Source organism: Haplochromis burtoni, unplaced genomic scaffold, assembly GCF_018398535.1.
Source record: "Haplochromis burtoni strain Fernald_Lab_line unplaced genomic scaffold, NCSU_Asbu1 Contig_116, whole genome shotgun sequence".
Classification (NCBI taxonomy): Eukaryota; Metazoa; Chordata; class Actinopteri; order Cichliformes; family Cichlidae; genus Haplochromis; species Haplochromis burtoni.
The window spans coordinates 533,154-558,423 of NW_024582477.1; the positions used below are offsets into that span (position 1 = coordinate 533,154).

General features: G+C 40.2%; 2 protein-coding genes across 4 annotated transcripts in view; both read right to left on the bottom strand.

Annotated features, from left to right (window-relative positions):
- rftn1a (raftlin, lipid raft linker 1a) overlaps positions 1-9,131 on the bottom strand; it is a 26,263-nt gene extending 17,132 nt beyond the window's left edge. The window contains exons 1-2 of the mRNA XM_005928622.3: positions 8,676-9,131; positions 2,214-2,365 (exon numbers count right to left, since the gene is read on the bottom strand). Coding sequence (XP_005928684.1) covers positions 2,214-2,361 — 148 coding nt within the window. The 5' untranslated portion in view covers positions 2,362-2,365; positions 8,676-9,131. The remainder of the gene's footprint in view (positions 1-2,213; positions 2,366-8,675) is intronic.
- Positions 9,132-9,567: 436 nt separating this feature from the next.
- dazl (deleted in azoospermia-like) lies at positions 9,568-15,551 on the bottom strand. Of its 3 annotated transcripts, none has more exons than XM_005928615.3 (10): positions 15,440-15,551; positions 14,637-14,759; positions 13,567-13,658; positions 13,275-13,326; positions 13,113-13,179; positions 12,868-13,007; positions 11,813-11,893; positions 11,548-11,598; positions 11,048-11,118; positions 9,568-10,867 (listed from the first exon to the last, which is right to left on the bottom strand). In XM_005928615.3, the coding sequence occupies exons 1-9, from the start codon at positions 15,440-15,442 to the stop codon at positions 11,074-11,076; spliced, it is 654 nt and encodes a 217-aa protein (XP_005928677.1). In that variant the 5' UTR covers positions 15,443-15,551; the 3' UTR covers positions 9,568-10,867; positions 11,048-11,073. The 3 variants fall into 3 exon arrangements, with proteins under 3 accessions (XP_005928677.1, XP_005928680.1, XP_005928679.1); XM_005928618.2 differs by having other exon boundaries at positions 11,548-11,623; XM_005928617.2 differs by lacking the exon at positions 11,548-11,598.
- Positions 15,552-25,270: the final 9,719 nt, after the last annotated feature.

Consider the following 25,270-nt stretch of genomic DNA (forward strand, 5'->3'; position numbering starts at 1 on the left):
CACACACACACACACACACACACACACACACACACACACACACACACACACACACACAATCAATTCATAGTAGCTGTGTTTATCCTAAAATAGTCTACCAATCTTAAGCAGCTCAGGTGGCGTCAGTGAGTTTACCATATAAATGACCTGCCTGTCTGTTGAAAGATAACACTAACTCTGTTGACTAAGTGCTATGAAGTGTTTTTTTGTGTGTGAATGTAGCACCGTGGATGCTTATATGAACACTGTGTAAGAGTGTGTGTGGCCCTCCTGTATCTATATGTGTGTATGCTGCGGCACATGTGATTAGACAATTTATCTGCTACCGCCTTCAGCAACAAGGAAGACAAGCAATCCTCATGTCTATTGTCTGTTTTGGTCACCACCATTTGGGGTTGCCATATTTCTCTCTGCCAACACTAGAGCCTAACCCACTTGCCAAACATAACAGGGCTGGCTGAAAACGAAGCCGACTGGCAACCGGACCAGTGCCACTTGGCTGTGGCTTTGTGCCTGCTGTCTGTTACACTGTTGCATTTGAAACTCGAACAGAAAAAGGATTTCGGTGAGCTGCTCGCACCTGCTTCTCCTTGTCAGGTGATGAAGTGCACAGCAGAGGGTCTTAGAAACATTAAGCCATAAGGCAAAGAGGCTTCGACGCAACGGTTTCTCCTTCACACCCCTATTTTTCCCCTCACGCCTTCTCTCCACAGACCACACCGGCATAATGGCAGAATTAGTATTTTTAGAAACCAAATGCCTCTTGAGGATTCTCATCAAATGTTCTAAAGACGCAGTCAGCAAACACGCCCACGCATTATCATACACACAATTGTTCATATTTGCAAAACGGTGCAAACAAAAACGCGCATTTCCAAAGGCGGCATGTCGCGCACACTCGTCAGCTTTACTACACTGTCACTGTGAGAGAGAGCAGCAAAGGGATGTTAGAGGGCATTGCTGCAGCACAATAACAGCTGAATCTCAGAATTAGAGGCTTTGAACTCACTGCAACAGGAGCTGCACACAGAAACAACTTCAACTTATAAGCCACTTTCTTCCCTCAAGATACTTAATGTATGAAAAAAAAGACAAGAGCTGCTGACCTAAACATTTCACTTGACTGTTTAAAGTTAGAATAGCTACTGTGGCTATTTTACGAGTAGTACACACACACATGCGTGCGCACAAATCTGTAACCAGAGTTCAGGATGACAAAGCAAAGGAGAGTTCGACATAAAACAGCAAACTACAGCAAACAACCAGGCTCAGTTTAAAGAATTCCTCCGAATCACTTTGGAATGGCCAAATGTGAAGGCACATTCCTCGGAGCCTCCTCCAGACTGGAACTGGGACAAACAGGAATCAGATCTAAATGAAGCTTGCCTGCTGCATATCAGGGCCAAGATTTATTCTTCTTATTTGAGCTGCGTCTGAAATCTCTATCAGTCATTCATTTAGTCAGTCACTCATTTATTGCTGTCATAACGATTGTTAGCAAGCAGAAGGATTCGGGAACTAAAATTTGTAAAGGCATCTTTAGATTCGCTCTGCCAAGAATCAATTATAAAACCGATCTATCGGTTACAAAGGAAACAAATACTGAGAGAGCTCTTGTTAAAGCCAATAGCTATTAGACTAAGCTGAAACAATATGGAACAGACAGATGATACTGCTAATGGGTGATGACTTAGTTTCTTATTTATGGTTCTGGCACTTAAGAAGGAATAACTCTCTGCATCTGTTTTAACTTTTGTTACTGGTTAGCTGGAAAACTGAGTCAAGCATCCTGCAGCTCTTCCTTCCTTCAGTTTTGGCCTCTAGTAACCGTGGACTGTATTTGGCTATTTTAGCTGCTAATTACACACCTATGTTTGCCAGCTACTCACTCACTCGCTTTGACGTCAGTTTGGCACTTGGCAGGAGCTCATAGTCAGGTTGTCAGAGCTTTTTTTTCACCGTAGAAAACAGGATGGCATCAAAACCGTAAAGGCATAGGTCGTATAACTAATATAATGAGCTGAAGGATGCTGATAAAAAGCTCCACACAGCTGATGTGACCAGCGATCTTGCCGTATGTGTTTCAGCGAGATTACGCAGGGCCAGCTTGAGCTCTCAAGAAGAACAAAGAAAACACCTGTACACATAAATGGGGATATGTTTCTGTCTGTTAAACAGAGATGACTGACAGGACGTGGAGCTGCACTTCATACCTTCTTTTCCCAACAGGAAATCCAGGAAGTGGTAGGTGTAGGCCACTCCTACTTTGGTCTCCACCTGAGGACGTCGGAGGGTGGAGTAAATGTTTCCTGGGCTGTGCCTCTCTTCGGTCTTGCGCAACTTTGGGAGCCTACACCCCATATCTCTGTGTGAGGAGAGGAGATGGGTGAGATTAGAAAGCTTGTTCAAAAGATCTGCGATGATAAGAAGAAAAAAAAACAGAGACGCATGGAACAAAGACTTGAGTGGGAGACATGGAATCGATTGAGTTTCTAAATATACAAAATGCATTAGCACTTCCAATAAAGTGTGTGATAGTCACACACAAACCTAAATCCATTTTTTGGGGGGGAGGTAATGTGTGTATCTAAGGTTTGCACGTTCATACCTCACACAGACACATGTGCTGCTGTAGCGCACTGAAATATGAGAGCGTCAGCCATTACCTGCTTGGTGGGCTGTGATATGGGCATCTCCTAATCAAATAGGGCTGATTGAGAGCGACATGTTTGATCAGAACGAATTAAAGGAGAAATGAGACTGATTTCCTGCCCTGTCAAGCAGAGCGACACGAGACTAGATAGAAAGAGGAGAGGAGAGGGCAACCAAGGTATTAGGCATGTTGTACAGCTAACCAATTTATATGTTGATCCAAAGCTTGCCTTGAAGCACAAAGAAATCCGTGTTCTTTTAATAAATGTAAAAAAAAAATGATGTAAGGACACCAGATTGCCTTGAGAACAGGTGATTGGAAAAACAGCTCGGTGTATGGCTTGAAATTTCTCTGGAAAATGCTATAAATAATTGGGAACAGAAAGTAGAATTACAAAAAAAGGGGGGCAGAGAAAGGGGCTAAATGACAAGAGACTGGGGGGCGTGGCCAAAATCAAGCTAATCAGATGTGACAGGGTTGGCACTCTCCAAACATCTCCACAGATAAGCTTAATATTCCCGTCTACCACGGCCCGTAAGAGTCACAAGATGAGGCATCTGCATATCTATGGGTGCGAGTGTGTTCTTGTGAGCGTGTATATGTGTTCCCCAGGGCCAGGTCTATATCTGTATCGCCATATCTGTTCAGGGAGCATGGAGAATGACACAGACGCTCCCATTGGGCCAAGTGCATGGACATTAACTCGGCTAACGATCCCAACAGACTACATTAAGCCTGGTTTGCGCATGCATGCATGTGCGTGTCTATGTGTGTGTGCGTTATGTGGGTTTGGGTGACTTACAGTTTTTATCGTATTGTACATGCATTTTTGAAAGGTTAAAAAGTTGCAAAAAATAAAAAGGGAAGCAGCTTTGTTATATTTTTGTAGGTCATCTGTCTTAAAAGAGTACACTCCGTTATAATAAATTTTGCAAAGAGAACATAATTAAAACTCATCATTCTTTCAATAGAACATGCTGCTTCATAATGAGGACAAATGAGGAGAGATGGAGGGATGATGCTTTGGGGGAAGGACAAGGAGAGAGTCAACAGCATATCTTATCAGATTGTCTCCCTTTTCCTCTTGACCCTTCTTAAACTCCCATAAACCATTAGATCTTCGCTGTCTCCTGTTCTTAATTTGCAGAAAGCTCGCTCTTACGTCTTCTGTCCACCACCTTTGATTAGGGCCACTCCGTGCACACTGCTGGCACAATGGCCTTGATTATCCTTACAGTAAACTCTTCATTTTTCTCATTCTTGCTTTTTGTGTCCGTCTGATTGCCAGTCTTGCAACATCCTCTTTCTTGTCACCAGTTCTGACCTCTACATTTGCTTCATCCAACCACATTTCTTTTCTTAACATCTCTCCAGTCATGCCATTTCAGTCCTCACCTTGCCCGACCTCGCTTTTCACTGTGTCCCTCATATCACCGTGTGGACCCCAGGAAGAATAGATACTGCTGTGCTTTAGCTGATGGGAATTCCAATAAACTAAACCTTTGCCGCATCTATTGCCATGTGCCACTTCTAATCCTTTCTGTCTTTACAATATAACATTACTGTGTGCCCCTCCACACCCCCTGTCCTCTAGCCATCCACTCCCTTTGTCTGTTGTCTTACGAGTCTTCTCCCCTGCAGAGCCTACTAAGTCCCGTAAAAGTATTACAGTGTCTCCAGACAGGCAAACAGACAGTCGAGTAGGCCCCGAGTTATGACTGAGTTACAGCGTGTACATCCACTCCTAAATATTTTCCCTCCTGGGCTCTACTTTAATACACTCTGTCTGCTGACGGGGGTAAAGGTAGGGTAATGTGGGGATGTTTAGCAGACTTCATCCTGGCTGGTTAGGGAATAGGGATTTAGGTTTGGGAGTAGATGGTAGGATCAAATTTAGGAGGGAGGAGGAAAGATAGGGAGTACAATCATATAGAAAGACAACAGTCTTCCATCACTTCCCTTGGATCTGCTCATCATCCGATTCCAAGTTTTGCCCCACTCCATGCAAAATCTTCAGACACATCACATCCATTCAAAGTCTCACTCCATTCACAAGGCACTATGCAACAGTGGGAAACCATCACCACTTGGGATAACACACTTACCGTTTTGATAGTAACAGCTGATTTAGTTGTTCTTAAATAAATTGTGATTGGTCTTGGTCCTGACTGGCCAACTGCTCTATTCTATTTATTCGACACCTCATTATCCCTTTCGTTGTATTCCGTATCTGTAATTGGACGCAACACTGAAATGAAAAACCTAGGTTGTAGTGCAACAGAAACTCGTCTGCGTTGAAGACTTGAGGCCTTTTTCGCTACACGCGAGGCCTTTTTCTCTACATGTCGACTTCAAACAGAATCTCTCGCTTGCTGTCGCGCAAACACACAGGCAAGAAAAGGCCTTGACAGCAAAAAAACATCCATTAAACGGGTAGAGACAGGAGAGGGAGACAGATAAAAGGAGAGAAGAAGAGAGAGAGGAGAGTGAAGAGGGAGACAGACAGGGAGTAGCAGAGGGCTTCTCATTAGAGAATCTCTTTTAACAGAGAGTTTTGAAATGACAGCAGATTTACGCGAGAGCATAATCCGTCTGCACTATGCCACCGCTCTGCTAACTCCGGTGCCACACGGGAAGGGGTGGGAGGGTGGGGGTGTGGGATGCCCGATTTCCAAGTAGCAATATTCATCGGCAGCAGAGTGAGAGCTAAATGATGGACGCAGGCTGTGGGAATTTCACAGTAAATGCAGATAGAACCACTTGGGAGTCACCACAATGGTGAAAAGCTGAAGCTGGCATTTTCTGTCTGATACTGAACACTGTTATTGTTTTAGGTCTAACTCAATAGCATACCTGCATTAGGCCCCTCATAATCTATTGTATTAGTCGCTTTAGCTGAAAACAGTGGCATCTGGTGCGGTCTTCTGCAGCTGTTGCACATCTGCTTCAAGGTTTAATATGTTGTGTGTTCAGAGATGCTCTTCTGCATAACCTGCTTGTAAATAGGGGGGAATATTTGAGTTACTGTTGCCTTCCTGTCAGCTTAAAGTAGTCTGGCCATTGTCCTCTGAAATCTCCCATCAACGAGGCATTTTTCCCCAAGGAACTGCTGCTCACTGGATATTTTCTCTTTCTGGACCATTCTCTGTAAACTCTAGAGACGGTCGTGTGTAACAATCTCATCAGATCAAGACCAGCCCATCTGGCACCAACAACCATGCCAGATACAAAGTCACTTAAATTGCTTTTCTTCCCCATTTTGATGAACCTCCCATACTGAAGTTCATTTTGAACATCTTGACATATCTACATGACTAAATGAACTCTTGTTTTAGCGTTTTATTGTTTAATAAACTAAATAAAAATAAATAAACTAAAAAACAAAACAGATGCATATAAATGTGACACTTCTTGAATGTGTAGAAGTTTTTTTTTAAACAACCTTATACACAAATACACCCTAAAATCATTTACTGACATTTGACATCTTCCCAAAAATACAATAGAACAAAAGAGGAAATCCTACCTGTGTGCGCGTGTGTGTGTCTATGTGTGTGTGTGTCTGTGTGTGTGTGTGTTGACTGATCAGGGCAAGTTGCCAATTATTTAAAAGCAATGGAGAATGTCAGAGCTTGGCTGCAATATATTCCAGTATGTGCTGCTACAAAAATAGAGATGTTTCCATCATACACAGAAACATGGATCAGCATATTTACAAGTAAATCATGTGAACTAAAAGGTCAGTCCTCTGACTGCTGGTAAGGCTCAGATTCAGACAGGTTTCTCTCTCTTAGCTCTTTATGCTGTCAGACAGAGCAGACACACCTTATATGGTCATCTCAGGTGCACAGCTCTGGATGTGATCCCCAACCACCAGCCATTCAAATCTTCTGCTTATGAGGGGCAGCCAATCACAAGAAAACTGATTTAAAAGAAGAGGGAGGGATGCACTCTGGGCCAGCGTAAAATAAGCAAGGATTACTCTAAACTGTGACTTTAAGTATATTATCATCAGAGTAATAACATTAATATCTCTTCGCTATTTGCTAGCATAATGAAATACTAACCAAATTCTAATGAAAATCACATGCTTATTTAAACCAAATGATTACAGTAGTCTAATTTACAGTTTCTGGGATAGTAAAAATATAACAGGGGCTTGAAATTGTACCATGCTTGCTACCAGAAGTTAAAGAGGAGTGTTTGCTTATGCTTGCTGCAAAAGGCAGCTTATAGTGCTTGTTATCTTGTGTATCTGTTGCACTAAAGTGATTTATAGCTACAAAGAGGCAAATAAAACAGTCACTGCTAGCTTCCATTTTACTTTATGGGCCAACTTTAAAAGCCACAATTTGCACTATTTGTGAGTGGATGGCATTATAAATAGGTTAGTGTACATGCAGAGTTTTGTTATTAGTTTATCTTATTCCCCTTTAAAATCTATGTATTTGTTGAATTTATATATATTTTATATAAAATATGTTTCAAATATTATTTTTCTATTTTATATGATATATTTTAAGTCTGTTGTTCAGTACTTTGGTCAGTGGTTACTGTTTTTTAAAACGCTTTATAAATAAAGTTGGCTTGGCTCCCAAAATAGTTTGGAACTCTGATTTAAGTCACGCAGTTTACGCAGTTGTTTAACAGTAAATCAAGGCCCTATAATGAAAACGGCATGCTTATTTTAGCTATCTTACATACATGCGTTTGCACAGTATTTCACTGAATTTCAAAATTAGAGGTGACAGACTAAGCCCTGGGGCGACAGCTCACCTCCCACTGGGTGGGGAGCTCCACTCAGATCCTATTCAAGCATGATGGACGCTGATCATCAGGAAAGAGAAGGGGAAAAAATACAATGAGGCAAAAGGAGACAGAGAGAGTGATAAAAGACAGGCAGGGAGCAGAGAGGGAGCATGTCAAGTTGCTAGGAGCGAAGTGTGACTCCCCCTAAGCAACAAAGTAGTCACCTCAAACGGTGTTTTAATGAGGATGCACTGAGAGGATAAAAACAAATTATGACATTGATGTATTGGTCTGTCTCACAGCTTCTCGCACAGCCTATTTTTCTTTTCTTTTCTTTTTTTAAAGCACAGTTTATGAACAAAGGAAGATGGCTTAGACTGGAGCATCAATTTACTAAGCCCCGAGGTTCCTGAATCCATCATACACGGGCCTATTAGACTGGATATCAGAGGAGCGAGAATAACTGGTGACACAGAGAACATCAGGCAGCTCTTAGCACGGCCAGTATGATAAACTGGGTGTCAGTCACCGCTGTTGCTGTACAGTGAGCAGTCATACATACCCGTGTAACTAATCGCTGTCCCGTGCATTTTGTGAGCGCAGCCTAGCTTGAAATTACATGTTTCTGGTTTTCCTCCCCCCCCTCCCCCCTCTCTGGTGTGTTCAACCCCAACCACACACACACAACACGTGGCTGGCTGGTGGAGCCCGTTAACGGCGGTAGTTTAGTGAACGGGAAATGATACATGACAGGGCGCTTACGCACCAAATCCTTCACGATGTGACGCGCGCGCACACACGCACACACACGTGCGCTTTTCCATCTCCGCTCGGCACATTTAGCTTACTCCGTCACGCTATATCTTGAGTTCACTTCAACCTGTGACAGTGAGCAGAAGGCTTATTCATTTCGTTCCGCCATGAATATAAATGGCACACAACATCACACAAATCAAATGACTGTCTGAACGTCTAAACCAAAAGCATTTCTCTAGCTGTCACCGGTGTTTTATAGTGCAAGGCTCCCAAATCTAAAGTAAAAAAGAACTAAAGAAAGAAGGATTTCTTACTCTTGGAAACGCAACCCTGCCTTTTAAGTTGTTTTGAAAGCTGTACGCTCTAGAAGATAAGTTACTCAACAGTGAGAAAAGTTATATAAACATTATGTACACTTTAAAAAAAATGCGCAAACTCCAAACGCCAAGAATCATATATACATTGCTCCCATTACTTTGCAGAAATTAAAGAAAACCCTATAGTTGTTTTTACTCACGATCACGCAAGTCCCGGTCTTACGGTGTACTGGAAACCTCCTCACGCTTGAGTCAGTCTACGCGCTTCCCTCTCCTCCCTCTTATTTCTTTGCCGTGTGCGCTCCAGTCACTGCTGCTGAAATGAGACGCACTCACTCTCCTCTCTGACAGCTCCAATAGGTAGAAAACACGAATCCTTCATTTAGAAACAACTGACTTCACTGCAGGCTAGCGATAAAGTCCCTCTTCCTCCCTGCAGCAGCAGCGTGTGGTGGAGACGAGTGAAGGAGAGGGCGGTTTATCTCATCTTCTCTCCTCCTTCCTGTTGTTCCTCACTCGCTGCTCTAGGTTTGGATTCTCTGAAACACTTTAGGAGAAATATGCACCCCTTTAGATGAGGGAGAAAAAAAAAGTTACCTCAATGACTACCCCAGGGTAATTTACAGATGTTTTTGCTCCAATAAGTAGTCACAAGTCACATTCTGGGTACTATTGGGGTCATTAGGCTCTGAGACTTTTGTTTTTCCAAGGGCTTCCCCCCTTTTAAAATTCATATTTCATAAGAAGCAATCCAGACTTATCCATAATTCAGAAACGTCTGACTGAGGGGGGTGGGTGCGGTTTGGTGGGTGGCCACAGGGCTGAACAGAGCACCCTGGGGAACCCTGTCACACCACCAGACTGTGACAAAAACAAAACACTGTGACCAGGAGATGATGGGCTTGTTGCCAGGGAAAGACAGGCAATCCAACCCTGACTGAAAACTAGCAGCCACCGACAGGCTTATGAGGCCTGGGAGCAGCAGCTGCAACCGGTATGTTGCCTGTCTGTACCTCCACACAGATCACCAAAGTATGACAAACAGGAAGTTTCAAAATAAGCAAGAGATGGAAAAACATTAACAGCCTCAAATGATAACACATTTCAACTTTTATTTATCAACAAACCCTGAAAAACATGAACAGTAACAACCCTAACAGTGCTGTGCCCAGGCTCTCTGAACAAAACAACACAATCATGTCTGCGCACAGCAACAAGACCTCAGAGGTCAATCTCCATATGAAACTACACAGAACTGGGTCAAAGAAAAGCCGTGATGTACACCACACACCGATGTGCATTTTCAATCACACAAAGCTACTTCTACTATTAAACCTCAAACACATTTTAAGTGCACTTACTGGAAGAAAAATGCCTAAAAACATTTCTCAATTATGACATATCTGTAAAACACTTCGTGTAAACTGCACTAAAATCCCAAAACAAATACAAACTAAACCCTAACAGTGAACCTTGTCTTAAAGAGATGAATTACAGCATATTGTTTTAAATCATGTCCTTCATTTTTTAAGTATGAGTTGATTAATGAGTTATTGTAAACAAAAATTATGCCGTGATTGTCCTTGAGTGTGGAACCACTGGACAAACGTTAGACCAATGATGAAGATGAGAAGTAAGTAATAATGATGAGGCGACTGAGATTGGTTTACTGCCTCAACCTACACCCCATGAATCTAAATAAACAAAAAAACAAACAAACAAAAAAACAAAAACAAAAAAAGGAAACAAAAGGAGGGTGGTGCGCTCCAAATTAATGGAATGACCAAGTGCTCTTATGCTATAGTAAACAAGTTAATGAAGATTATTAATCTGAGGAGCATTAGACCGGAACTTGAGTTAGAAGACAAATATGCCAATGCTGAAAAAAACAGATTGAGGTCAAGACATTGTAGTAATATACAAATATATACATATGTACAGAGAGCCCAAGCACAGGATAAAACCCTCCAACCAAACATTTAAAATAATTCCAAAAGTAAATTAAAACTAAAATATAAATAAGCACAAAAGGTGGGCTTAAAAAAGTCGTCCCGTTCTATGTTTGGGATACTTAAAAAGAAACAAACAAACAAAAAAAAAGTGATCCCATGTGCCAGCTGGTTTGGTGAGGGTGCTTTGCTCTTCCTGTGCTGTCACTGTGATCCATGTGGGTTAAAAGCAGCTGACTGCAGGTCAGCACTACAAATTGTAATTGTGGGATGAGATTAGCTGAAGTGTAAAGATCATGCAGTTTGGTGTTAAAATGGCTCTCAAACGTTTGAGGCACGGAATGAGAGGCGAGGGCATTTGGAAAACAGCCTGAAGAGTTGGGTTACTCCAGATGTCCAGAGTATCAAGGTGTAATCTTCTCTAAATTCTGACTCCCTGAGGCCTGCAGAGAAAGGACAAATAAATAAATCACAAGTAAGTAAAGTTGTTTTCCCAAATCACACAGACAAACAGAAAAAGTCTTTTTAAAAGCGTTGGTCAAACAGTTTTGCTTTGTGTGACTTTAGTAAAGATTAACAAAGTTCTTAGGAAAATACAACCATTTGCAGTGGTTCTGCTTTACCTGGCATGGTTCTCAGTAGCTGTGGACTACAGCACAGTCAGCATGGTCTGGACTCCACAGTCCACAAAGCTCTGGAAACAAAGTGTAACACAAGAAAAAGAGTTTGGTGGAATAATCCTATAGATGTGCTTCAAAGACATGAACAACTACAAAAACAAGCACAAACAGAAAAGCACTGGATGTGTCATGAATTGTCAAGCCCACAAAATTAACTTTTGTGGAAAAAAGGGAAGGTTAGAGTGCATTGTTGAGCCATTCTTCAGGATGCCAACACAGGCCAGACAACACCATCTAGTGGTGTACATGGACATCACAGTTCTGGACAACAATGACTTTTGTTCCTAGGGGGGCAAACCAAAAACGGAGGGAAAAGAAAAGAAGGGGAAAAAAGAAAAAGAAAAAACAAGGTTCATCTGCAATAGTTAACCAATTCTCAAAGAACATCTGTTTAGTCTTTCTTTTTAATGACTTCTATTCTTACTCCTATTCAATGCAGTCACCTGATTGACAGGCCGTGTCCTCTGGTCCGGCGTCCAGGGAGGTGGGGTGTACTGTGTATGAGGGGAGAGGCGTCAGCTGTCAAACAGAGGGCAACAGACAAACCCAGACTCGCTACTATAGGAGGACGGGAGGGTATGTTGGATTGTGGGGTAAGCAGGTCCAGGTGTACTTTAACCAGATTGAACCCCTCATCTCACATGCAGGAGCATATGTGCAATGGCTGCAAGACCCTTTGTGTGGGGGTGTGTGTTTGTGTGTGTGTACCTGATAGGCATAGGCATTCTGCGCGTAATTCACTGGCATCTGCGGGATCATGACCCCTCCAAAGTTGGCATAGGAGTATGGCTGCAATCAAAGCCAGTAACAACACATGAAACCACAGCACAGAGTTTGTAGAACCAAACAACGTACCATTTACTGAATAACCAGCCAATTTGGAGATTATTTATAACAAAGCTACTTACAATTGTTGCCTTTTCAATTAAAGTTATACATTATTGTACACTTTGCAACTTTATTCTTTGTGAGGATTAACCAACTGTCTCAGCAAATACATGTTCCATTTTATATCTCAGAAGTATTATCACTGGGGAAAACACAAAACAAATAAATATATATATATATATATATATATATACACACACACTTAAAAAGACTCCAACTAAAAACAAAAACAACATGACAATAAAATTCTAAACATTTTACAAATTACAATGATAAAACTTGAATAGCTCCGTTTGTTAAACTCACATTCATTAAAATAGGTTAACAACTTCACTGAACATCATCGCACTAGTTTCTTGGCATTATTCCATCCATGCATGTTTTTTTTTTCCTCCAGTAATTGCATGGAGTTTCTCAGCTGTGACTGACAAATCACATTGCCCTCATCTTCCACCTGTTTTCCTCCTTTTCTAGTGGTCTGTTGCTGTTTTTCCCAACCACATTCATTTTGATGTAAAAACTTCTTTTTTTCCCCCACTTGTGCTGTTTCACTGGATACAACAAGTACCATCTCAAATGTTTCAGCCTGCTTTTTACTTTATCCCCCATGAAAACCACCACCAGTCCCAAGGAAACACTATTGTATCAATTTCTACATGGAAATTCTTTTGTTTTTGCTCAAGCAGCCGCCTGACTTGTGTTTTACAATAGCTTTGGCACTTTCTTGATGATCAATCTAAAGGTAACCATGTTTTCTTATCTAAAATTGGTGGTTATGGCAATATGTAGTTTGTGAGCAGGCGCTTATCGATTACAAATGATCAGCATTTAACAACATTCAATAACAATCTGAAGGTAATTTCAGTGTAAGATACCTGATTGTATGGGTTGCCTCCGTTTATGATAGGCGAAGGTTGTGGCACCCCACCTCCCATGGGTGAGCAGCAAGCACAGTAGAAGTACTGGGTGGGATTCACCCAAGGAGCGGGGCCAACCAGACGCGACGGCATCGACCCTGGATGTGGGGTGGGGGGAATCAGTTTGGCATTAACATTATAAACCCTATTTAGTGAAAACAGAACAATAAGTATATGCACTACCCAACAAACAGAATACATACGAGAGACCCTTTCTTTCATGATGGCAGGGCCCAACTTGAGTTTCCGTCCCTTAAAACTGATCTGTTGCTATGGCAAAAATATTTACAGAAAATATATATTATTATTATTCCACATTAGACATATGCATAGACACAAAATAGATCCAATGACAGGCTTCTTACCTCAATGATTGACTGAATGTTGACATCTTCACTGAAGTACACAAATCCATAACTAGGAACAAACACACAAAATAAATCAGAATATCCAAATATATTGAAGTAATAACATTCAGTCTGAAATGTAAGTAGATTAATAAACTTCACTAATACTTCTACATGTTCAATAATCTGATCATCACACTCCAAAATTTAACCTCAGTACGTTGAAACAGAAAGTGAAGCAATAGTCATTTCATTATCTCTTCAAAATCTGGGAGCAAAACCCGAATTACTCTGAACAGAAAAAACTTACCCTTTGCAGATTCCTCCACGGTATGTGATAATCTTTACTTCCTTAACAGTACCATATCTTGCAAAGAAGTCCCGGATTTCATTTTCATCCACCTAAAGATTAAAACAAGTGAAGAGAGAAACCAGATTTTTAGCAGACTGGTAACCTGTCCAGGGTGTATCACACCTGACTCCACAGGCTCCTGACAAATCTCTTCGTTTTCATGTGATTTTCAATAGATTTATAAACAAAATTCTTAAGAAAATACCCAGAAAAGTCCTATTATTCCCAGGCCAGCTGAGAGATGTAATCTCTCCAGCATGTCCCAGGTCTGTTCTGGGGTCTCCTCCTCCTTTCAAGTAGTGTCTCTACTGTGAGCTGCAGTGCCTGGCTATTGCCACATGTTCTAATTAATACGTTTTAAAAGAACCATGTAGTTTGTTTTTTTTCTTCTCGAAATGTGTGCGGTTAAAGAAAGCAAATTATTTTTCTTTAAATTTTTGCTCGATATGTTATACCCCGCCCCAAAAAAGGATTATACACAATTCACCAAATTTAGAGTGGCATGTATGTATAATTTTAAGTGATTTAAATTTTAATTATTAATCATTTTTAATGTCATATTTTAGCTTATATTGGTAAATGGGCTCTAGTAAACAGGATTCACAAATTGTAACATATAAGAAAAAGAAATTACCTCTTTTACAAGCATCCTTAAGAGTCTGCGTTTTTCTACCCTACTCTGTGTTCCACACTATAATCAATCGAGTCCTTTTTAGCCACTGAAAATACATTCGTATCACTGTTTTGTTGCTTTTCTTGCAATTTCTGCTGCCCTATGACCAGCTCTGTCTTGAAATTAACACTTCTACTAGTATTTAGCTAAATAAGTAAAGGATATTCAAGAGTTCAAAAAACAACTGCTGCTTCTGCCCTATGAAAGGAGTATTCTGTGTGACTCAAAATGACTTTTTATCAGTAATGAGATATGTTAGCGTAAAGGTCAACAAGTCTTTTACAACAACTTAAAATACTGGCGTTTTTTGGCAAATGTCGGATAATACTTTCTGGCTTGACAGGTTCGACATTACCTTCATGTCGATCCCGCCAACAAAGAGGGCATTAGGAGTCAATTTGCCCTCAGGTAAGATGTATCCATTTGACAACTTCAAAGAAGATAAGGTCTGGTTAGCGCTTCTGGGCTTGTTGATATCCTTAAAATTTAAAAAAGAAAGAAAACAACAAACAAGCCATTTCAATTCACAAGCTTATATTTCGGGAATATACCTATCTCTACAAGATCGCGAGTGTGCCTAACATGCGTTCGCTACTCGGAACTGCCACCATGTGATGGCTGCTGGCCCAACCACTAAAACCAATTTAAAAGTGCAGACTTATTTAACTTACAAAACTTTACTGTAGATTTAGCATTAACTACCCTTGTAAAGATCATATAGTGTCTAAGCCTTATTTTTACTGCGATTTCCCGCAAAAAAAAAAAATCAGCTTGTTCAGGCACTGATGCTAGCAGTAGTGCACTGAGGTCTTCGACATATAAATCTTTAAAAAAAATAGAAACTACAAAATAATAAAACAGTATGAAAACACAAGTTTGTTTCGTAAGCCATGTAATTTATGTTAACATTACCTTTTTTTCCTTTTTTTTAACAGTTATTGTTAAATGTGGCTTAAATGGGCTGTTAGCTAAAGCAAGTGCGCCTTTTTAACTTTAGCAGGCAAGGTCAAGCTATCAACTAGCTAGCTAAGAGAAAGTTAGCACAGTGATGACTGGTGAGCCACCGTACCAATTAAGAAGTTAACAAGTACAATAACCTGCATCACTAAGACTGTTGTGCTACATTGTCGGGTGCAGAAATTTAACAGTGGAACTTACCATGTCTAAAACCTGACCAGACACACTGAAAGGTACGCCGTCGACCTTGTTCTGCCCGACAACAGTGACCTCCACCCGTGGTGAAACCACGCCCACCCAGTCCACGTGACTAACTAAAGCAGGACGTGAGTAATGTCATTATTTTCATAATTTTGTTAAGTTAAATAGCATGGAATAATGAAATAGCTGCAAATTAAAATCTCTCGATCGTATGTAAACTTATATGAAAAGTTTTGATGACTCACAATTTGACTCGGTGCTGTGTTTTACATATGCAACAGAATTTATGTGATATATATATATATATATATATAGTATTTTGTATTTTGCATGCACTATGTGTATTCATCGTTTTACATCAATGTTAATGCTATATCAGAAGTATATTTGATGTGTGGTATATTCTATCATAAGACATTTTGTTCGGATACCGTCCCGAATGAGATCAACGGTGTTTCAGTTTATGGTACATGATGATTATTCTTGATTTAAAGCCTTGACAGAGCAAACGGTAGCCTGAGGTAGAGTGTGTGCAGATATGTGCAATATGGGAGTGGCGGATTAATACGTGCTACAACCGCAGCATTTCCAAGCTACAAGTTACAACAGCTGGACTTTTAAATTGAAAATCTAACCTGGCGCTGCTCAAAAATCTGCCAGTGTTGCCAATTTAGCGACTTTGTCGCTATATTTAGCGAGTTTTCAGACCTCCTTAGCGACTTTTTTTTTCTAAAAAGCGACTAGCGACAAATCTGGCGACTTTTTCTGGTGTTGTCGGAGACTTATTTATGACGACTTTTTGCTGTGAAAACGCGTATCGCTCTCAACAAGGAGCGGGTGCTGCCGTGGGCATCTCGCCCGTGCCAAAGTGTTCACAGGTGGAGGATAGTCCTCCCGCAGGTGCAGGAGTTGTTCACACCTATGCGTCCAAACTGCAAATGAATCGCGCATGAGCTGAGCCGCTGCTCCCGCCCTGACCGTAACGCAGTCAATTCTTCTTTTACTGTTATGTTGTTTTGTGGTGCCTATTTCGGGCACTTTTGCCGGTTTTCTGAGAAACCATCCTACTCTGACAAAACGTCCTACCCGTATTATAATTTGACAGTGACTTGCTACTAAACCTAACCCTACCCATAACCTTAAGAAGTATTCCGGATGGGTGAAAGAAAAAGAAGTTAATTCGGCGTTGGTGTAGTGCGCATGCTCCGCGTCTGCGCAGAAACATTGGGCAGGATGTTTTTTCAGGTAGGATGGATTCCCAGAACACCTGTCCAAGCCCGGATAAAGGAGCAGGGTTGGAATTGTGACATTAAAAAAACAATAATTGCCAGAAGAAAATTAATTTGTAGTTCTAAATACATTCTACATGCATTTAGGACGTTTTTACTGACTTTATGTGACCAATTATGCAAATTAGGCGATGACGTCATTTAGCGACTTTTAGGACAGCCAATAGCGATTTTCCTTACTGAGGAGTTGGCAACACTGAATCCTGCTAGCATAACATTACAAAGACCGAAACGAGGTAACTGACAGCACGCCTGCATTTTTCCGGCTTTAGTCTTTAAATCTGACAAGATGTGAATGTGAATTTATATCATTTTTGCTTCTATAGTCACAAGTTCCCATGCTTTTATTTTCCTTTGTAACAGAAAAGCTGAACAAAATGGAAAGGCTGAAAAAAGTAAAAAAAAAAAAAAAAAGACTCTGCCACGGGTCGCTGAACTCTACTTGGTTTATAGGGGAGAGAGAAATTGGGTTAAAATATAGGCTTGTCAATGTCCACAGAATATACGTGATGGTTAATGGATAAATTTAACGTTGGCTTCCAGTTTATAAACGTTTGGAAGGGAAAACTTTGTCGTGTTGGTTCCAGCAACAAACAAAAGGCTCTGGCCTCTAACTGCATCAGTTCCTTCTTTCTTGCCTATGCATTTATCCTTCTTTAATTTACAGCATGTTTGTAATATTTCTTTTATCAGTTAATCCTAATTGAAAAATAAGCACTGACAGATCAAAACAATTGGTTTATGCAGAATGCAAATTACGGTAATAAAGCTTTAAGTGTGTGTTTAAGTGTCTTTGTGTTCCAACCAATGCTTTTTGTCATGACATCACTTTGATTAGTTGAGTATCTGAGGCTGAGACCACGGGACTGTAAAACATGATAGCTGGGCGTCATTTCTGTACTGAACAGTCATTTCAAGATTAGTTACTAAATAACAATTAGCTAATGTTGGTCACGAGACTAAAATCATCTCACTGTGGTAATGTAAATATAATATGTATTGTCAGATTATTATGATATAGATAGATAGATAGATAGATAGATAGATAGATAGATAGATAGATATTACAGCAGTGAGCTTGAACTCTGGGTCAAAGATTCAAGTTGCAGTTATTTATATTTCCTATCACCTTAAATCTTCACTCAAAGACAAGTATCTTTGACAGTGTATATATAGATGTATTATACATATGAGACAAGTATTGTTCGTTTAATATGTTGGCATTATTACATTTGGCTCAATGCTTACATATATGTGTAAAAAGGAAAATGTACGAGCTGTGAAAACTGTTTCTGATAGAATGAAGAGTAGACTGATATATTGAATATTCCTTTATTGGGTGAGAAAATCAGACCATGTCATAACTGCTTAAAGTCATACAGAATAGATATCAGAGCCTTAAACAGGCTGACTTCTGCTAAATGGGTTAAACTGGGCAGAAAGTATACAAACACATAACATCCTTATAGAATATGATATAACACTATAGATCAACTTACCTCAGAATATATAAAGCATATAAACAATTACAGCAATATGATGCAACAAACACAGCAGTGCTACTAATCCAAAATACTCAAAGCTTCATAGAACTGAAACAAACATTTATTTTTAGGTCCATTCTGCTGCTGATACATATTGAACTGAATATTAAACTTGTTTCTGCCTTTCATAGTGTTTCACTTGAAGGCCCTGAGTACTTTCTCCCACACTGAAAACACTGGAATGATAAAATTATTTGAACATTACCTAATGAGACTGATTTAGGACAGACAATTAGTTCTTTTAAACTTTGCTAGCAGTCCTTCACAAACAGGGAACAGTCTGTCTATTCTCTCCATCTGTCAGCTGCTGCTGGCTCTTCCTCCTCTTCCTCACACACTGCTGAGTTTGTCCTGGTGGATCATCAGGGCTGCAAAGCCTCACAGATGATGTGCAGCAGTGGGTCCCTCAGTCTGTCCTCACTCTGGACACTTGCAGTTGTCACACATGGAAATCAAAAGCTGCAGGATTCAAACACAAGTGTAACTTATAAACACATGTTCATACTTTTATTCCACAATCAGAGAGAAAGAAACAGAGAGAGAGTGCAGGACAGACAGGTGACAGTCTCAGGTGTACACTGTTACAAAACAGCACAAGAGAAGGAGGATTTAGTGTTTGTGTTATTACGAGTGCTAAACAAGAAGAGTTTCCAGATGGTACAGTGGACACATGTGTGACTCCTGTGATTTCAGCTTAACGAGTGAACAGTCAGCTCGTTCAAACACACGTTAAAGTCCGTTTGGCTCGACACCACCGAACAGAGGCAGCGATATAACAAAGCTAACATTAACAGTGCAGTGAATCCTGCTTGTGCCGTGATATTCAGGACTGCAAACCGAGCAGCATCACTGACTTTCAGCTTGTTGTGTTTGTGGATATATGACTGACTTTAATTATCCACAAAATCATCAGATTCTCTGTAAGATTAAGGTCGACTATTGAACGGCGTATATTTTGAAGTAAAGGCTTTAAAACCAAGTTAGTACAAATATCGCTAATGTCACATAACTTTCCCGACATGTGGCCAACAGTAATGTTTTAATGTTCTTCGTTATTAAACATTCGCACATAAATAAGTGACATCATATTCAGTACTTACTTTTGACAGTTCACTCTTCGGACGCTGCCGTCTGCCGTATTTTGTGGCAAAATTATCCACACCCACCGCCGCACTATGTATTGTGGGATATATGGGACCGCGAAGCGTGCACCGGACCACGCTTGATATTTGGGGAAATCGACGGCGCATTTGGAGTATGCATTTGAAGTACACTTTGAATTGGGACAGCCGTCGTCGCGTGGCGGTGACGTAATCGCACTCAAGTACTTCAAGCGTGCGGTCTCTTAATTGGGACACAGCGACCTTATGTGTTTTAGCTAGCAAAGCGGCGTGGCTGATGTGGAGTGAAGCCACGTTAATGACAATGTGTACAACCATTGGAGATGTGAGCAGGACAGACGGAACAATTGACGGAAAAAGTGTGGACTTTATACCAGTTTTTAAATTGTGTTGATAGGCCATTTAAAACCAGAGTTATGATGAAAATATCTGCAATGTTTAGTTTTCTTCCTGAAGACTATCGTTGTTTATATTTACTGTGGGAAGAAATGGTAAAAACAGCGTTTTATAAGGAAAACGCTCGAAAGCACTCTCCGCCTGTGAGCAAAAACAAAACCAAAAAAAACCCCCACCCTTTCCTATTGGTCGAAAAATGTACCACGTCGACCAATCAAAAAATGATATGGCAACATGGCATTTAGTTGTTTAGGAAGGGGGAAAGTTTTAGGAGTGATGGCGGTGTTTTGAGATGTCAGAGATTTGTGACGTTTAGCACAAATCTTGTGTAGTTAGTGTGTAGTGTAGTCAATAGTTTTGTCGTTGTGTGTCAGAACAACGAGGCGACTGCTGAATGTTACAGGTGTTACAGGAGTGATACATCTCCTGTTGTCAGGCCTGCAGGTATCAGGCTGTTGTTGTCCTTTATCTCATAGTGGACAGAAATTGTTTTTTGGAGTGGCACAAATGATTTGTGTGGCATCAAATTTGATGCAGAACAGCTGACTGTTCTGTAAATAGTTTGAAATGTTTATTTTATTTTTTTTTAAAAAACACCTTGGCTGCATTTTTAGGTAAACAGCTGCAAGAAACTTTGTTGTTTGCAAAACTCAGTTACTTTTTTTGAAGAACTATATAATTAATTGCCCAACATTGATCATTATTTACTGTATTTTGCAGACAGAGTTACAGGACTCTTTCCCAGACCACCATACTCATAAAAGTCAAAGCTTTATACAAAGAAAGAAAAAAAAAGAAGAAAGTTGTGTTTTCAAAATTGGGGTTCAAGTTATTTTTACTTCCAATAGTGTTAACATACTGCACAGGTCATGAACATTTTTTTTTTAAATTTTCATTGTAAGTGGGATAAAGCAGTTAATTAAAAGTAGTCTAACATAAATGTAAATGCTGTAATTTGATTATTTTAATAAACCATGTAACTTGGATGGATTTGATGCTGGCGTGACCACAGTGCACACGTCTGCTGTTGCTCACAGTGGTCCACGGGACCGCTCAGGGAGTTTGTGTGTTCGCTCAGACACATGAAAAATTAGAGGGAACATTGGTTCCAACCCTCACTGTTTTCATCCAATTTACAGATGGATGACGACTCCATTTTTAATACAAGTCAGAAGAGAGAATATTCTGTTCCCCCACCTTTGCCCTTGAGCTGTAACAGCGAACCCTCCGAACTCAATCAAATAAGAATAATGTTTATGGTGCCGCATATGAACTAGTGCTTTAGAAAAGTCAGTTAAGTAATTGTCTGGAGTTAGAAGCAAAAATCCTTGTGCCACCTTTTAACCTTTTATTTGAACTCAGATCGTCTTAAGGCACAGCGAATACCAAACCATTCTCCAGATCAAATCATGGACGCTGGCAGTTCCATTTAAAGAGCAGCGTCACTACCGAACCCCCAGTGAGTCCATTGGAAACAACTACAGGCCCTGGGCTAAGGATCTGAAAATTAATCAGCTCCAGCGCAGACGACACACTCTCCATCAATCCTTGGCAAAACCAGCGGGGTCTTGTATCCTTTTGAGCTTGTCTCGCTGTGGGATTAAAAAGGGAAGGCTTTGTAAAGCGATGTGAGACTGCAGTATTCTTTGATTTGCTATCTGATAATTTAGTACTTCTTAAGACTTGCCTGAGAAACTTCACTTCAGTATATATTTTTGATCTTAATTTGGCTTTTAGCACTAACACCACCTGGAAAGAGGAAAGCAATAACCCCAAGGAGCAGGTAATTATACATTTAAGCAAACAAATGACATCAGTAACTTAACTTTAAGGTGTTCTTCTTCTTAAAACACTTGATCTAATTCACTCACCCTTTCATAGGGATGCATCTCCTCATGTATCATTTCAGGTCCAGGTCTAGAAGCTTGCCCAGACCCAGCAGGCGACCTATGAGTCCTGAAGAGCAGCTGGACACAATGCTTGAGCAAGAGAAGATGATCAGGGCCACTCAGGCAGAACCTAATGACACAGACCTGGAAGCAAGTATCACTGAATTTAGTGTGTAATTAGTCAGACGCTGATTTAAACCCCTTTTTTTAAACACATGTATGACCTTGATTTTGCTGTCACAGAGGTAAATATACTACATCAACACTGTTCCCAGCTCAGTGTTGGCCCCCCAGCCCTGCCAGCAGATGATCAACATCGTGCAGCTGCTGTCTCCCAACACTAAGGATAGTAAACCCCTCCAGAGTTGAGTGCTGCCATGGAAGAGGAAGTCAAAAGAGATTATTACTTCAGCTTGAAAAGCGTAGGTACTAAACAGTGATAGTAATCCTTAGTGATTGCACACATCTCCACTGTTAGCATTTGTTCTATAATTAAACAGACAAAAACTAATGATTCTTTCATGATCATTTGACCAGTGAACTACATTCTCATGGACCCATTTGAATGTCATCGATTATCCATATGCAGTGTCCCTCAGCTTTTTCCCCAGGAGGTTTTTTCGTGCAGTGTCCTGGGCAACCAGCTACAGGGATGTTAAGTTGTGGCAAAGACAGCATCTCTTTGCTGTCACTCATATTATGCTCCTACTGCAGGAGATGTGGCTAAGCAGGTAATGTGTTCTTCCTGTTCACTTAGATTATGCTGTTTTACTTGCAGTGCATGGGATATTTTCAGTGAAGAATTTCACTTGTAAATTGTCATACTGAGCACACAGGAAACAACCTCATGCCTCCCCCACAGCTAATTCAGCTCAGTTTCTAAGATGTAAAGCTAAAATGTTATGCCAGATACAAAGAGAAACAGCATGAGTATTGTGGTGTGAAGCTGAATTTCTGTACTAGGTTGTATTAATTAACTGACTGAACCAATTAAAAGTGTAACTTTTAAAGTGTGAAATGCAAGTCATTATCTTTGATCTCCTTTCAGCTTTTCTTCCTTGAGGTTTATCAAGCTGGAGGACCTTTTTCTCCTCCAACCTCCCCCTCCTACCATCTGAGTTTGAAGTTTGTCCAGAGACAGTGCCAAAGTACAAGAGACGAACTGATTCAAAAGTGAGTATTGCCAATTTAACAGACTGCCTCAAAACAGGCAGCCTGTCACTGAAACTTGTATGCTAATGTCCACACTTAATAACTGTAGTGTAGCTTTACGCTGGCATAGAGCTGCAGTATGTGCCCAGGCAAATCCAATTGTAGGTGCTGGCTCATGTTTCAACCCTGTCCACTCTGTAAGGCCCATGTCAGACTCCTTTTCAGGGATCGCTTACAGTGCCACCTTTTGGGATTCCATCAATACCTTTGTATGTCTGTTGTATTTCAGGTTAGACCATTTAGCAGTCCTCTGGGATTTCTATCTAGAACACTGAAATATAAGCCATTGTAATCTGTAGAAATTAGCATGTGTATGTTAATTCCTGTATGCATAACTCCTACCTGCATGGTTACCTTACCTTTAAATAATGTGCTCAAAGGAAGAATGTTATCAATAATGTATTTTGCACATGTGTTCCTCAAAACACCAATAATGACTGACACAAATAAACAAGTCAGTGGCTTTTACTACATGTGGACTTAGGTTAGACAAAGCATACACTTCCACTCTGTTCTGTGCATTGATGAGCTGTGCCTTTTCCATGTCCAGGCATTCAGAATGGAACCAGCGGTTACAGTTATCACACTGAATCTGTGAACAACAAATACATGAGTTTTCATAAAGACATAAAGTAAATAAGTACATAAATAAAATAATTTGAATCAGAAGCAAATATGTCATCCTAGACAACAAAACTATTTTTAAAACATTGTACCCAGTCAGTGATGGAGGGTCCTGGATTGGGTGGTTTCACTGTTGCACACATGACACAGTTGTCACTGTTGAATACTAATACATGGAAAAATATACATATATGTTAGTGTTCAGCAGTTTGACACGAATAAATAAATGAAACTTAAAGATGTTACACACCTGAGGCCTCAAGTATTGTCTGCAGCAATGTCCTTTGTGCCTGGCCATCTCTTTTTTAGTTGTCAAAATGTAATTTCAGGTTTCTTTGGGAATGCGTCCATTACAAACAAACAAACAAAAATAGAATTAAAGTGAAAATATCAGTACAGCAGGTACAGTTTCTGTTGCATGATAAAAGTTACACACAAAATGATCCTTCTCTTCTTTTTCATGAATCAGACAGACACATGAATGAATCTCAACATGTTTTTGAAGCTGTGTGAGAATGCCCTGTGATCTATATTATGTTACATGAAGTTAAAATACATATGTTCTTTTAAATCTACAAATTGTGCTAATGTCTTTCTCCTTAAGCATTGTAAGGGTATTTTTATTTTTGGAAATTGCTTGTGTCTAGTTTGGAAATACTTGTTTAAATAACTGATAACCATGGATTTTATTACCCTTTCATCTCCAACCATCCATCCATCCATCCGTCCATTCGCTTCCGCTTTTCCTTTTCAGGGTCGCGGGGGGCGCTGGAGCCTATCCCAGCTGTCATAGGGCGAAAGGCGGGGTACACCCTGGACAGGTCGCCAGTCTGTCGCAGGGCCAACACACAGGGACAGACAACCATTCGCACTCACATTCACTCGCACATTCACACCTAGTGACAATTTGGATTAGTCAATTAACCTATCCCCACAAGCTGCATGTCTTTGGACGGTGGGAGGAAGCAGGAGTACCCGGAGAGAACCCACGCAAACACGGGGAGAACATGCAAACTCCACACAGAAAGACCCCGGCCTGATGGTGGAATTGAACTCCTGAGTTCATCTCCAACCATATGTTCAAATATAGAAACAGATGTCCTCCATAAACAGGTGAATGCCCTATTCAGATACTAATCCTTTGTAATTCATGTAAGATGACTGTTTTCTAACAATTCTTTATTCATCTTTAGTGGAGTTTATTAAGCTACAAATTAAAAAAAAATTATGTTAGAGGGCAGTCTGTGTCACGCAGTTCGAAAGCACCTTTAGATAAAGGCCCTTGGTCCTGTCACTTTTCTAATGACATCACAGAATACCTAATATTTTGTTATAATGATAAAGACGTAAATAATGCATAATTACCAGAATCTTTGGGCTACCCGGTCAGACTCTTCCTGCTCCAAAGACTTTCTTGAAGGATCGACCAAATACAGAGAGCTGTCATTGCAGTTATGGACTGTGATAGATCTAGTTTTTAAAATTACATAAATTATGAACACTGTTAATGGAAAAAAAAATTAGTGTAACAAAAATGTTGCTAGTACTAACCAGACTTCCGGTGTATATTTCCAGTGTGTACAAATGATACAATGGCTTTGTAGTTGTCAAAGTTCACCTGTGACACATTAGAAATTCATAACAAATCTGCAGAAATACTTTTTCCATTTATTTAAAGACGTTACAAAATTTCCAAAATCAGAAATCTCTAATATATGAAATAAAAATTTACCTTGGACAAACTTTGTCTCCTGAT

Excerpts from the sequence above, each read along its gene's own strand:
- dazl (XM_005928618.2), bottom strand. Across the intron at positions 11,624-11,812 it reads AGAATGCCTATGCCTATCAG|CTGACGCCTCTCCCCTCATA; the intron begins GTACACACACAC and ends TCTGTTTGACAG. Across the intron at positions 11,119-11,547 it reads GGACACGGCCTGTCAATCAG|AGCTTTGTGGACTGTGGAGT; the intron begins GTGACTGCATTG and ends CTTTGTTTCCAG.